The sequence below is a fragment of the Coffea arabica genome, chromosome 2c, assembly GCF_036785885.1.
Source record: "Coffea arabica cultivar ET-39 chromosome 2c, Coffea Arabica ET-39 HiFi, whole genome shotgun sequence".
NCBI classification, from domain to species: domain Eukaryota; kingdom Viridiplantae; phylum Streptophyta; class Magnoliopsida; order Gentianales; family Rubiaceae; genus Coffea; species Coffea arabica.
The window spans coordinates 54817785-54831627 of NC_092312.1; the positions used below are offsets into that span (position 1 = coordinate 54817785).

The following is a 13843-nucleotide window of genomic DNA, read 5'->3' on the forward strand; positions in this document are numbered from 1 at the left end:
CAATTTCTGCCGCAACTCTTGCATCTCCAAACCAGGCATGTTTCATACCAGAAAAATGCACAAAACCCATTGTTTGCCAAACCGACTCAGCTAATGGCTTAACAAACTAAAACTTAGATCAAAGAAGCAAGATCATCAAATGTTTTTCCCAGCTTTAACCTTAAACTCCTACGTTCAGCATAAGGTTCAGAGGGAAAAGAGTGCAAAAATCTGGAACATATGCAAACATTTGAAGAAAGAAAGCTGCTGCAACTTCACGTAATCTCAGCAAACCAAATTTATGCCACGGCTTTGAAACAAGTTCCAATCAAAACATGGCTGAACATGTCTAAATAATGCACTTGTTGGAAAAGTTTCATGCAGGTTTTCATTCAAAGCTACAAAACAAGCTTCTGCAAATCAAGAACCAACGCATGCTGCTGCCCTTTTGTTTCCAAAACTTCAGCAATTTTTAGCAGCAAATACATCCATTTCATCATACAAACAAGTTCACCAAACCAAAAATTATTGACCCAAATCAAAACATGAAATTTTGTTTGCAGGATTAAGATGACAAATCTGATTTTTTATCGAAAGAGAAAAAGAAAGTGCAGCAAAGTTTTTCGGCAATTCTTATCCGCAAAGCTTTCCACAGCTCCTAAACACATTCAAATTCAATATGAACTAAAGCAACAAGACAACCACCTAATCATCTCACTTTGCAACACAAAACTTTAGGATTTGAAGCACAAAATTCAGGTAGAGAAAGCATGCAGCACTGGATATAAAACTGCTGCAATTTCCTTGGTTTCACTCCCAAATGCCAACTCCACATCCAATCACATACCTTAACCAAAGCTAACATCCAAAACTTTAAACTTAGACAGTAAAAACATAAGTTTAACATCCCAAATCAGCAAAGACAAAGGTGGAAATCATTCAAACGTTGAAGAATGAACATGCAAACATTGAAGAATGAAAACTGCTATAGCTGAAAGTGAAATCTGCTGCATTTTTACTTGCAAACTAACTCAAATTTTCTGGTTCAAATACATAACTTTGACCAAGATTAAGCAACAAACAACTTTGGCTTGAGCAACCATGATCCAAGCAAGCTAACAACCCAGAAAAACATCATATTCAGGTCTGAAATAACATGCAAGCAACAATAAAAGGTTTCAGCTTCAGCAATGTTTCCGGCCAAACAACTTTGCAGCAAATTTTTTATGACTCAGATTTTTATCACAACCTTGATTAGATGTAATTAAATTCAACGTCACAACTTTAGACCAAGCCCACAACTAAACCCACCATCATAATCCAAACAAACAAGAAACCCAAGAAGATATCATGCAAAATTCTGGAATAAACATGCGTGCAACAGATTTTTGCTTCACTCAAATTTCTGGTTTACACACAGCCAATTAATCTCATGCAGGGCTTGATCATCCAGTATTTAGTTAGCTAAACACACAACCAAGTGAGGATCAAGCACTTTCCAGCAAATTTCATACTAAAATGCCCAAAACAACTCCATCGGCTAAGCTGGAAGATTGGTTTAACAATCCAGCAACATCCAATAAAATTTTCCAGCCGTACAACCGAATTCCCAGCCATAAAGATCACATGCAAGACCAAATAACAAACTATCTATCAGATTGGATCAAAAATCAAGTTCAAATGTCATCAAAATCACCATTTAACCAGAAATTCATCCCAATTCTCTCGATTGACATGCATGCAACCGGATTTTTGGTATTCCTTCAATTTTCTTGTTTAATCCAAGTTAATTAGCTTCATGCAGAGCTAGATCATCCAGACTTTGGTTAGTTAAACATACATATAGCTCAGATCATCAAAACTTGGTCAACCGAAGCTGCAAATTTCCAGCTTGAACTCTCGGCAACCATTTTCTTCACAAACAGATTTTTCTATAACTTAAGTTATCATCTAGCCACACAATCCTCACATGCATGCCCTTAAACAACTTCATCAACCTATAAACATCTAGTCTAGGTCCAGAAATTACCTCAGTTTGGAGCTCAACACCCTCGGCTAGCTGCAAAAAATATTTCCTCCCTTCGGCAGTCCAGAAATGCAGCCTGCAACTCTTCCTCTCCCTTGCTCCAACCTGCGACTAGGATGAAGATAATGTGGCTCTCAATCTCTTCACCAACTCACGGATGAAAGGAAGATAGTCAGCTAGTCTCTCTCCTCTCTTTCTAGTTTACGGACAGAAAAGAAATGAGCAAGGAATTCGGCTCTCTCACTCGGTCGTTCTTTCCAAGGAAGGTTGATCACTTCCAGCTCACGGCAGAAAGAAAAAAAATGGAAGTGCTATTGTAGTGCATTGGGAATGGTATATTGTGGAGTGTATGGTTAATGGAATGTTTATATTGAGGTTATTGTGAGTGGGGTTGGTCGGCAATAGCAATGGAAGGTGCTAGATTGGGAAGTGAAATGGAAATGGATTCGGCAGAAATGGAATTATGATTTTTGATTTTTTTTTTTTTTTTTCTTAAATAGCCCAAAACCCGCAATCGGGGTTCCCCCTTTTTCATTTATCATGTTTTTCCAAGAAAACATTGAATTTAAATCAAAACAACTAAAGCATAATTTTTGAATGCTTTTCCTTTTTTTTTTTTCCATGATTTTTCTACGTTAAAACTTAAAAATTAAAATAGAAACTAGAAACTAAAAAAAACTAAAAGCAACCACGACAAATGAGAATAAAAAGTAAAAGAAATTACACCAAAAATTTGGTGTCTACAACTACAAATCTTTCTTGCCCCGAACTCCACTCGGTCAAGTTAAGACGTTTTACATCCCTCAGGACAACCCTCGCAGAGCTACACTCATGAAGTATTCACTCACAAATGAAAAGTTTACAATGAATCTCACACCACTAAGACTACAAATCTTCCTTGAAGAGTATTTTCTCACTAAAATTACTCTAGATCTTTTGTATCTTCAGTGTGCAAAAGTTATTTGAAAATTCTGACCATGCTCTATTTATAGGAGACCAAGAAAGTGCTTGATGTCCGGTACTCCTGTTTTTTGCGTCCGACAGCAGGCAGTGAGTTTGAGAAATTTTCTTCAATTCTATCAGACGTCAAGTGCAAGTTCTTTATGCGTCCGACAGCAAGCAAAGAGATTTGAGAAATCATCTTGTTTCTATCGGACATCCGGTGGAGACATATTCAGCGTCCGATAATTTCGTCGACTTTGAAGGATCCTATCGGACGTTCAATGCTTGCGTCCGATCGACGTCAGTGATCCAGGGGGAATGTCTTTTTTCCTTCGGACGTCCGATGGTAGAGTTCTTCATGCATCCGAAGTTGCGCAATGATTATTGGACGTCCGATCCAAGCGTCCGATAGCTTTCAACAGCCTTTGTCCCTTTCAATTGCACTTGATCTTTGAACCTGATTTGTTTCATAGCTGAAAATATTTCTTGAATAGATATTAGAATTATCCATTGTTTTGTAAATATCAAAAGCTAGGAACCAAGGTCAACAAAGAAAATATCATAGAAGAGAGCCTTAATTACTCGTAATTCGAGACTCAAAAGTGGGGTTTAATAATACAAGGAAAACTGATTTTCTTTATGAAATCAAGTTTAAAACAGTCAACCAATAGCAAAGGATAGGGAAGAGTTTCCAAAACTCATTTTCCATCGAGTCGGAAAAATTTCAGTTTTGTACGTCAAATTTAGAAAAATCAGAACTTTCACTCAATAGGTCCAAAATCAGAAAAATTTATACTGTTGGAATCTTGGTTCAAAGTACTAAAAGTTCCCAAAAGACACTTTCCAAGATTCCTGACGGAAAACATTCAAATTTCAGCTCAAAGTGGCTGACTTGAGCATACAAGAAAGTTTCAATCATGTTTTTTAGCAAAATTTGGAAATTCGGAAAAATTTACAAAAAGTGAACTAGCCTCTAAAATTTGTAACACTATTAGAGTTCCAATCAAGGTTTTAAACATAATAAACGGAACTAAATTCAGAGTTTTGAGCATTGAGATATAGCAGCTCAAAGTTGGCCAGAATGAAAACTGTTTGGTCAATTTTCCAGATTTGAAGAACAAATTTGGCACATCATTTGTATATCCAAATGGTCTTAGATTGACACCAAAATTGGTACAATTCAACTTCCATATGAGGACTACTCCCCATCAAATTTCATGTAAAAATTGTATGGAAAGGTAGTTAACAAAACTACCAAAGTTCAAGGAATTTCCAAAACAAATCTGTCTTCTTGCTTTCTTTTCCTTTTTCAAACATTTTTCCCAATGAAATCAACTCCAATTTAGTTCATTTGTGAAACCAAGGTCCAAGAAACATTTCATAAGCAGTTCATAGTTGGTTGACATCGAAATTTTCAAAGCAAAGCATCTAACAAATAACCAAATCAGTTGGCCAGCAAAAAGTAGGGTTTTCCAGCTCTGCTGCAGTTTACAAATTATACCATATCTCACTCAATACAACTTGGAATTGAGAATGGTCGTTGGCGTTGAAAACTAGATTCAAAAGGCTACATTTCATCAGAAGAAGTCATTTTGAAAATCAGTTCATAGATAGTTCAAACTCAGGCGACAAATTGCATCTTCCCACTGCTATTCGAACAGAATAGCAGAACAGAATAGACAACTTTGGTGAACCACTACGAGTCACTCAATTCGAACTAGATGGTGAATTTTATACCATTGGAAAGCTAAAAATGTCTAGTTTCAAATGCCACAAATGGCACTCGATTTTGACTTTTGTACAGAGAGATATGTTCATTAAAGAGACACTATTCATCAGCCCAGAACACGTTTTCCAGTTTTCTGAAATTTTCAAAATTTCATGTTTTGCTCAACCAATTCAAATGATTTTTAGTAGAATCTTTCTGCACACCATATACAATATATATATATATATATATATATATATATATATATATATATATATATATATATATATCAGTTTCACAACCATTTGAGCCCCAAAATTTCGAAATATAAGTACGGCAAAAACAGGACAGATTTGTCTAGCATTCCTGCGAAATTTTTCCTTCGATTCCTCTCTTCCTTTTCAAATCTTAACACTCATCTACACACTAACACTCACCACAAACACCCTAACACACATATTATCATCATATCAGTCCTTACAACCAAGGTGGGAGTTCATAGAGCCCACTTCAACCAATCCAATCCAACTAACAATAACTATAATGAAGCTACAAGTTTCAAAGCCAAAAATAAAAGATTGGATGGTGTTGGATGATTACCTCCTAACCTTGAGAGAAACCAGAAATTTTTGCACCACTAAAGCTCCAAAAAACCGCAAGGATGATGCCTTTCTTCTAGCTTAAGTGAATCTCCACGTAATTTATGAGTTGGATGCAAAGTTTGAGATGAAATGGAAAAAGATTTGAAGTAAAAATGGAGTGAGCTTCTTTCTTTCTTTTTCTTGCTGTTCGGCCGGCACTAATGGAGTGAGGAGAAGGTTTTGATATTATGTGAAGATTCCGTGAGAAGCTTAAAGATTTTGGGCAAAATTCTAACAAAAGTCAACTCCCAATAGTGCTCGCACGCGCGTTTCGTATCTGTTTTCTCTCGGGTTTGTTTCATTTGTACACTAAACCTTTAATGTACTTCCTTTAGCATTATAATTATTCGCTCTTAGTAGTCTAGTATTAATTTCTTAAATCTCCACTTAGCCGTTCTGACTCGATATACGGAACTTCTTATTCGCGCGCGATAAAGCGAAACTTAAAAGAAATTCTTGTAACGATAATATAAGTAACTAATACGAGGGTAAATAATCCTAAAAACTAACTATTTTGAAATAAAAATATGAGTCCTCACAAGTATTAATTTCTCAAATCTCCAATTAGCTTGTACAGGCGGGACTTTCGGGAAACTTTCGATGCACTCGCGGTATAAGCTTAAATTTTTAACTCACTCACCTCTAATCCATCAATTAATTTTTCTTAGTCTACTATTACTCATTCTTAATTCTCCAGGATTATTGCACTCTTGATTCAAATATTGTCTCGAAAAATGTGTATTCACTATTTTTTAATAAATGAGTTTCCGAAAAATTAAATTTGCTAACGGGACATTTTAAAAATATAAGTGAGACAGTATTTCATGTAAATAGATTTAAAATGATTGAAATAAATTATTCGGAGAAAACGGTTGAATAAATAATTAAATAAGTCAATAAAATAGAATTAAAAGTAAGGAAAAACTCGGGTCCTCACAGTTTTGTCCCCATCGGCTCCCCTATATATCCAATTGAGCCTCCCCTCGATTAAACTAGAGTGAGAATAAGAGTTAGAGTAAATTAAATAAGTGATGAGTGACAAAAAAAAAAAAACGAAAGAAGATAGCCTATTTGAAAAATTGTAGAAAAGGGACACCATTGGGAAATTTCTCAAGATAAATAGAGGATGTGGTGACGGCAAGTCTCAAAAGTGAGTCCTTTCTTCTTTTCTTTTGTTTCCCTTAATTTCTCGTCTCCCCAACCCTTAAAGCCTGATGGACCAAAAACCCAGCAAAACCCCTCCAAATTACATCAATGTACATAAAATTGACATGATGAAGCTAATTAGGTGCGGCAATTTTCGACACGACCTGAAAATACGACATGAATCTAACACAAAATTAATGGGTTTGAATTGAGATTTCGCGGGTTCTGGTCAGACTCGGGTCGAACCCGATGAACCCGAAAAGAAAACGGGTCGAATTCGGATCAACCCGTAGGTGACCTGATATGACCCGATAATCCGTTTACGAATTAAAAATAATTTAATAAACATAAAAATTATTTTATCTAACTAAACTAAGTTATTCTTTTTTTCCAAAGGCATTAATCACTTAATCCTAAATGAATTTATTTAACTTGTGTGCAGTTGAAATTATTATATTTAGACAAATAATGTATTATATTATTTTTTAGTTTTATACTGTTTTAATTTATTTTGTATTTGGTTTGGGATAAAACACTTTTATGGTGTTTTAAATTATTTTAGATTTGGTTTGGGATTAGTTATTTAAATTTTTGTTACTTGATTATGTAATTAGTCTTGGGCGAAATTGGTTTTATTAGAAATTACAATGGTAAATTAAAAAATTAAAATTAAGTTTCGGGTCATTTCGGGTCGACCCCCGTCAACCTGAAATTTTCGAGTTCAGATCAGCTCTCCTGACCCGTTTCGGGTTGACAAGTCGGATTTGGATCAGCGAATTTTTTGTTATACCCGGATCTCAATCCGATTTGGACCGATTGCTACCGCTAAAGCTAATTTTTTTTTTTTTTTTGCCAACATTTTCTTACCCCTAAAGCTAATTACGGATGAAGAAAACGATGGCAGAGCCAGTCCCTACGTCATGGGAGAGCCAACCCGGAAGGATCCGCCAGTGCTTGATTCCAGATCGGTCGGGTTTAGTAAAGTTTACACCAAAAAGAAAAGAGAAAAGAAAACTACCGTACACGTTCAATGTTATTAAGATCAAGGATAGGATCATGTGATTTTCTAGTCCACTCTCACTCATCCCTCTCCCCATCCCTATCCCAGTTCTGGCCCGTCATCCAATTTTTAACAAAATCTTCCCATTTTAAGATCGAGGATGGAAGCTGCAGTAGTCCGTGGTCCACCATTGATAAACGTCGCCGCTGTCTGCGGTTCCCTTCGCAAAGGCTCTTACAACCGCGGCCTCCTTCGAGCTGGTATTATGCTTATTTGTCCTAATAATCTCCTCCCCAAATATTACTTTCCTTTCTTTCCCCTGTCCTTCCTATAGCAATTTTGGTTACTCATTTTGATTGAGTTTGTGATAGCCATAAAAGAAATGAAGTTGAATCAACCGTTGATAGCAAAACACCGGGATGTATAATCTCTGATTGAAGTTTTACAGTATAATTTTTCTTGATTGGTAATTTTAGGAGATATTGTATTTTTCTTTTTCTTTTGTTGGATGTTAATTTAACGGAACCCTGTTAATCAAGAAACAGGAAAATGTAGTCTAATTTATTTAACTTCATGCTGGAGCAAATTCTAAAACTATTGAATAGGAAAGAAAATGATGTTTAGACGACTTTGGTTTCAGTAATTTTGAGCTCATATTGTTATTTTATTATATTGTTCTGCCAATTTTTGTGGTGATAATATGTCGGTGAGCCTGATGATGAATGGAGGAATAATGGAGGAAAAGTCTAATTTTTATGTTTTCTTACATGCGTATCGAGTTTCATTTGATTGAGCTGACGCTTCAGTTTGACTTATAATTGTTTTAGATGAAAAGTTGTCGCATTCATATGTTGCCTAATTCTAAATAACTGAAAAAAGTGCTCACTCTCTTTGAATGCAATCTCTATTAAATATATTAATTTTTTGAAGAAAATAAGCCACTCTGAGCTTGCATGTTGTAAATGTGAGCTTGGACTTGGGTTTGTATTTCAGGAACGCAAAGACCACTGAATTAGAATTCCACTTCGAAATGGACCCATTTGTAGCATGGTTTTAAGTTCGAGCATACTTAAAGAATTTTCTCTTTCATGCTGCTTATATTTTTTTTCCTTGTATTTTTCCCCTGAAAACATGTAACTGGACTTCCTAATTTGGATTCTTTTCATATTTCCAATAGTTTCTTGGTTCCCTTGACTTCCAATTATGTGAAAACACACACACACACACACACACACACACACACAAAAGAAAGAAAGAAATCTTCACTGTGATACAGCAATGATGGCTGTAAACACAATGAAAGACGATTTTTTTTTCCCCTTTTCCTCTTCACGTGATTCAGAAAGTCAGGGGTTGTGCCAACATCAATTATAGTAGTGCCAAATATCAATTGTTTTCTGGATTGATTATATCAGTTTACAGGTAAAAAACCATTTGAACAATTTGTTAAAACCTAAACGGATTCTTGGGAAGCTCTCAAGTTAGATTTCAATTTTTACCTTTAATTCATGTGTTATTAGGTTGTAACTTCCTTTTATATTTGATTTTATTGAAGCAATGGAGATATCTAAGGAGTCAGTTAAGGGTTTGAACATAGAGTATGTGGACATATCGCCATTGCCATTTCTAAATACGGACTTGGAGGTTGATGGGACATATCCTTCAGAAGTTGAGGCTTTTAGGGAAAAGATTCAACAAGCTGATTGCTATCTCTTTGCTTCTCCAGAGTATAATTACTCTGTTACTGGTACTGAAACTCAATTCATCTCCAAGTTTATTAAACTTACAATTAACGCTGTTAAGAATACCAATTGTTTTGTTTACTTTTATAATTATTCAATATAATTCTCTTTGTATTCAACATATTTACTGTAATCAATGGCCTGAATGGAACTTATGAAGCATACAGAGGACTGCCAATGCAAGGTATGAACTTCAAGAAGAAAATGGAACTTTATTCCCTTGTTAAATAAACATGAGGGTGACTGATAACATGCCAGGCCTTGAGGGTTATCCTACAAAGTAATTTTCACAGTTGAAATGCGATTCCATGTAAATCCTGATTCTGCTTCTTGTTACTCTACTTTATCAGATCTATTTTATGGCTTGTGGATGTAGTTTCCTCTTCGGGAAAGAAATAGAAAAATAAATCTTGAACTTGAAAAATATGAGTTGCATTTGGTACGGATGCAATTGAAGTGTATTCCTGATTAGACATCTGTTTAAGTTGCCTGAGAAAAATGTTATAGTTTTCAAAGGATGTGGAAATGAGTGTTTTTGAAAAATGTACTTTAACAGAAAACATAAGGTTTTCCGTACTTTGTTGTACCTGAGAACACTTTGCAAAAATGTTTACAAACCAAGCACAGGTGAAGAAGTAACATTGTTTACTGGATTTAGTGGCTGCTAATTGTGTATACATTGAGTTAAGGAGATATTCAAATCCCAGAATCAAACCAGTTTAACAAATAATGCTGTAGTAGTGGCTCTTGGGCTGGGGATTATTGATTGATGCCCACTTAAGATTTCATGTAAGACTTTCAAATGCTTGAGGGACTGTTTGGATGGTGTATTCTTTGGGTGTTTGTCTAAAACTTTATTGTTGCTTACTGTAGTAGTTTTAGAAAAAATTGCAGTGTTTGTCTAAAACACTCAAAACATCCTCTATTTTCCAAAAAACCACCTCCCCTCACCCCTGCCACCCACTGCCGGTACCCATCTCTGCCACCAGTACTCTATGTAATGTACTTTCACTTTTTGGTGCTTTCCTAAAACTTGTGGGTGTTTTAGAGTGTTATTGTAGACTGTGTTTTAAACAAATTTTATTTTTCTAAAGCAGGTCATCCGACCTGAGTACGAAATGCATATCTAACAATATAGTTATCTTTGGTTTGTACAAAGAATTTTATGCATTTCCCAGATAGGTCTTTATTTTTGATATTTCATTGTGATTTAGTTTATCTCATCATGTTTGGTAGTAGTCTGTTGGTGCTAGTTCTCAACTCTGAAACATGTATAGGTTGTGGTTGAGATATGAGCTTGAGATGGACATTGACTACAAAGGAAAGAGACAGTTATGATGATGGAATTGTTTCCTTTTCTTTTGAAGTTAGATGTATTAGATTTAGCTGTTTCAAGGTAGAAGTGTAACAGGATTTATGTACTTGAAAGGTTGTGCATTGATGCTGAACTCCATGTTTAATATTGGGGTTTCCATGACTAATGAGTTTGTGACTGAAAAGTTTTCTCTTGTATTGACTTGTAAATATTGTGTTAAAGCCCCTGAATGTCTAATGTTGTGCTCAATTATTGATTAAAGTCTTATTTAGTCACAAGAAGATAAAGGTTTGTGTACTGAGATTTATGAGGCTCGCTAAATGATACTTATTTGAAATTTATATTGTTATGGTTTCCCTGATTTTATTGTAATAATTGCTACACTTTCTTGGCAATCATGCTATCAAGTAACTGATTATATTGACCCTCGATATCATTTAGATTATGTTCTTGTCAGATTTAGCATATTTATTTAACAGTCCCCAAATGCTATTAACAAAATTGTTTTGATTGAAATTTATTAGTAATCAATTGTTAGGCTGTAGTTCAGGCAGTTATGATCCATAGGAGTGTTCACATGATTGGATAACCAAGAGACGGGGTTATGGGAAAGACACTTTTCTTTTCTGTTCCTCATCATTTTGTGTGGGAATGCAATTGTCCATCAATAGGGAGGGGGGATTGGGGGATTGGTAGAGATGGTGAAGAGGCAGATATGTGAAGCATAGGAGTATATTCTCAGTCAGCCTTGTTTTTCTTTTTAACATCCTGTTTTAGTTAACAATGAGATTACCTTTTGTGCTTTGCACAGCTTAGAACAGACATAAATGTAAGCTCCATATCATTAATGAATAATTAGATACTTGGATTCTGTCATCCCAATAAACCCTTTTTATCCTCCACCATTTTATCCAGCCTAATCTTGCAAAGCAAGCTTAGGATAGAGTCACTGGTTCTTTGAGCTAAGATGAGGTTGTCTTTTTAATTTTGTTAGTATGATTTCATTGCTTTACATTTTGCTCATCTGACACTGCTTATGCTCCAAGTTGTCAAATTTAAATCTTAAAAGCTGAGTAGGATTATGATAGTTTAGTTGCAATACTAGAGGGCAATTCCATTCAATTTTACTCTTTTACTGGTTCATGAACCTTCTTTTGATCATAAGTGATAAATCAGGGAGTATGAAAGCGTTATACACAAACTGCAGTGCAGAGATCTGCACATGTAAGGGTTTTAAATGATGATGTCATCCATTGCTAAATCCACCAATATATTGAATTTGATGTTTCTTTGCCACTTAATTATAGTAACACAATTTTTTCCCATTCCTACTAGGACCTCTGAAAAATGCAGTTGACTGGGCATCTAGACCTCCAAATGTTTGGGCCGATAAAGCAGCTGCAATTGTTAGTGCTGGAGGAAGTTTTGGTGGGGGACGATCGCAGTATCATCTCCGGCAGAGCGGAGTTTACCTTGACCTTCACTTCATCAACAAACCTGAGTTTTTCCTTAATGCATTTGAAAAGCCTGCAAAGTTTGATAGTGAAGGCAATTTGCTTGATGCTGCTGCTAAAGAGAGGTTAAAGGAGGTTCTTTTATCCCTGCAAAGGTTTGCATTACGACTTCGAGGAGAATCTGAATGATATGTGAGGCTCATATTGTTTGCTTTGATCATCCCTGTAATACCTGTCCAATCGTATCTTGGGTGCTAAACCTTATGCAATTCAGTGGATGCTTTCTTGTGCCTTGGAACTGTTTATGACTTTGATGTGTAGACGTCTCAACCAAAAATTGATCCTTCGAAGAGCATATTGATGTCCTGTTCTGAAAGTCTTGTCAGACTAATAATGGAAATGAATGCTTTAGTACATGATTAGGCATATTATGATGAACGACTGTCTGTACTCAAACTGCTTTCCCTTAATTTGATGGTTCTTTCACTATTTTTGTAAAGTACCCAAGGAAATGCTTTTGAAGTTCAGAAGAATCGGACAAGTGGGAAAAGTACATTGCAGCAATAGCCGGATCAGCATCCTTTACATGGTAGTTGGTAGTACCATTCTTGTGTGGATTTTTTGTTAAAGAAGTTTGGAAGTAAAGTTCCAAATGATTCTTAGACCTTTGTTTTGCCCAGGACAATTGTATTGCAGTTTGCATGCAAAGTTTTCTTATCTTCATTTCTCTTGCATCCATTACTCTCAGAGCTGTGCTCAGTTGATTGTGATACCTGATTTTGGCTTCTGGCTTGATAAGGCTGTTATCTATGTCCTGTATCTTTACGTACTTCCAGTTTTTCTAGAGGTCACGCAAGCTGAAAATCAAAATAAATATGATTGATGCTTTTCAGGTGTGAATCATAAGCCCTCTCTCTCTCTCTCTCTCTCTCTGTGTGTGTTGTGGAGTCATGTTTTTAGGGTAAACATATTTGCATTCCAATAAAATTTTTAGAGAATCAAAATGCGTCATCTCCATTGTTCTTCACTAACACTTTATCTCTCTTACTGAAAAAAAAAACCCTCCTCTTTCACCTACTCAACAATACGATCTGCAAAACTGAGAAACTTCTGGCAATCTAGTGGATATGCAACAAAGCACTGACATGGTGCCATCACCCCCCCCCCCCAGGCAATGGTAGCGGAAAAGAGGTATAATTTTTGGTTTCTTTTCTTTTCTTTTCTTTCAGTTACACCTCACTGTTTTATTTATTTATTTATTTTTACGGTGTTTCAATTTTTACTATAAAAGCAGTATGTCATTTATGAATTTTTAAGAGGTGCTGGCAAATCTTCAAGGATACATGTATTTGTTATTGAAGATTTTTGCATGGTTTTTGGTTGAAAATTTGGTTACTATCAGGTCATCCACTTGTCAAAACTTTTAACACTTTAGTTTCCTGAGTGGGCCACATCATTTTCAAGTTAGTTGTGTCGTTGGATCTATGGATGATATCTAGATATTTACTGATATCAGCCAAATGAATGTTTGAACAGAATTTTTAGTTGTTGGCATGGTAGAATTTGTAGGATTACAAGACTCGGGTTTCTTTAATGTGTGGAAGTTCTTTTGGTTTTTCATGCCCTACATTCCCCGTTTATATTAGAAAATTTGTTTTTTCCATTGCTTGCTTTTAAGAGTCCATAATCTTTGTTTAATGCTGGTGCTGATCACTAGAGTCCCTTCTTTCTCTAGTGTACGCTAAGAATGATTTGGTTTTTTGTTTTTACCAACAATGTTCTAAAAGATATGATTTTGGACTGCAATTCGTAGTTTCTGAAATGGATGGAACAGCCACCTAGTTCTGTTTTTACAGAAATATACTGCGGGATGATAACTGGGCTGTATTA

At 35.5% G+C, this 13843-nt stretch overlaps 1 protein-coding gene across 2 annotated transcripts; it reads left to right on the forward strand.

The window, feature by feature from the left end:
• The first annotated feature begins 7414 nt into the window (after positions 1-7414).
• On the forward strand, positions 7415-12782 carry LOC113727360 (NAD(P)H:quinone oxidoreductase). Of its 2 annotated transcripts, XM_072075979.1 has the most exons (4): positions 7415-7702; positions 8998-9189; positions 11835-12145; positions 12454-12782. In XM_072075979.1, the coding sequence occupies exons 1-3, from the start codon at positions 7603-7605 to the stop codon at positions 12140-12142; spliced, it is 600 nt and encodes a 199-aa protein (XP_071932080.1). In that variant the 5' UTR covers positions 7415-7602; the 3' UTR covers positions 12143-12145; positions 12454-12782. The 2 variants fall into 2 exon arrangements, with proteins under 2 accessions (XP_071932080.1, XP_027107285.1); XM_027251484.2 differs by having other exon boundaries at positions 7417-7702; positions 11835-12676.
• The last annotated feature ends 1061 nt before the right edge of the window (positions 12783-13843 follow it).

Excerpts from the sequence above, each read along its gene's own strand:
- LOC113727360 (XM_072075979.1), top strand. The coding sequence starts at position 7,603 with ATGGAAGCTGCAGTAGTCCGTGGTCCACCATTGATAAACGTCGCCGCT. Across the intron at positions 7,703-8,997 it reads CCGCGGCCTCCTTCGAGCTG|CAATGGAGATATCTAAGGAG; the intron begins GTATTATGCTTA and ends ATTTTATTGAAG. Across the intron at positions 9,190-11,834 it reads GTATAATTACTCTGTTACTG|GACCTCTGAAAAATGCAGTT; the intron begins GTACTGAAACTC and ends CATTCCTACTAG.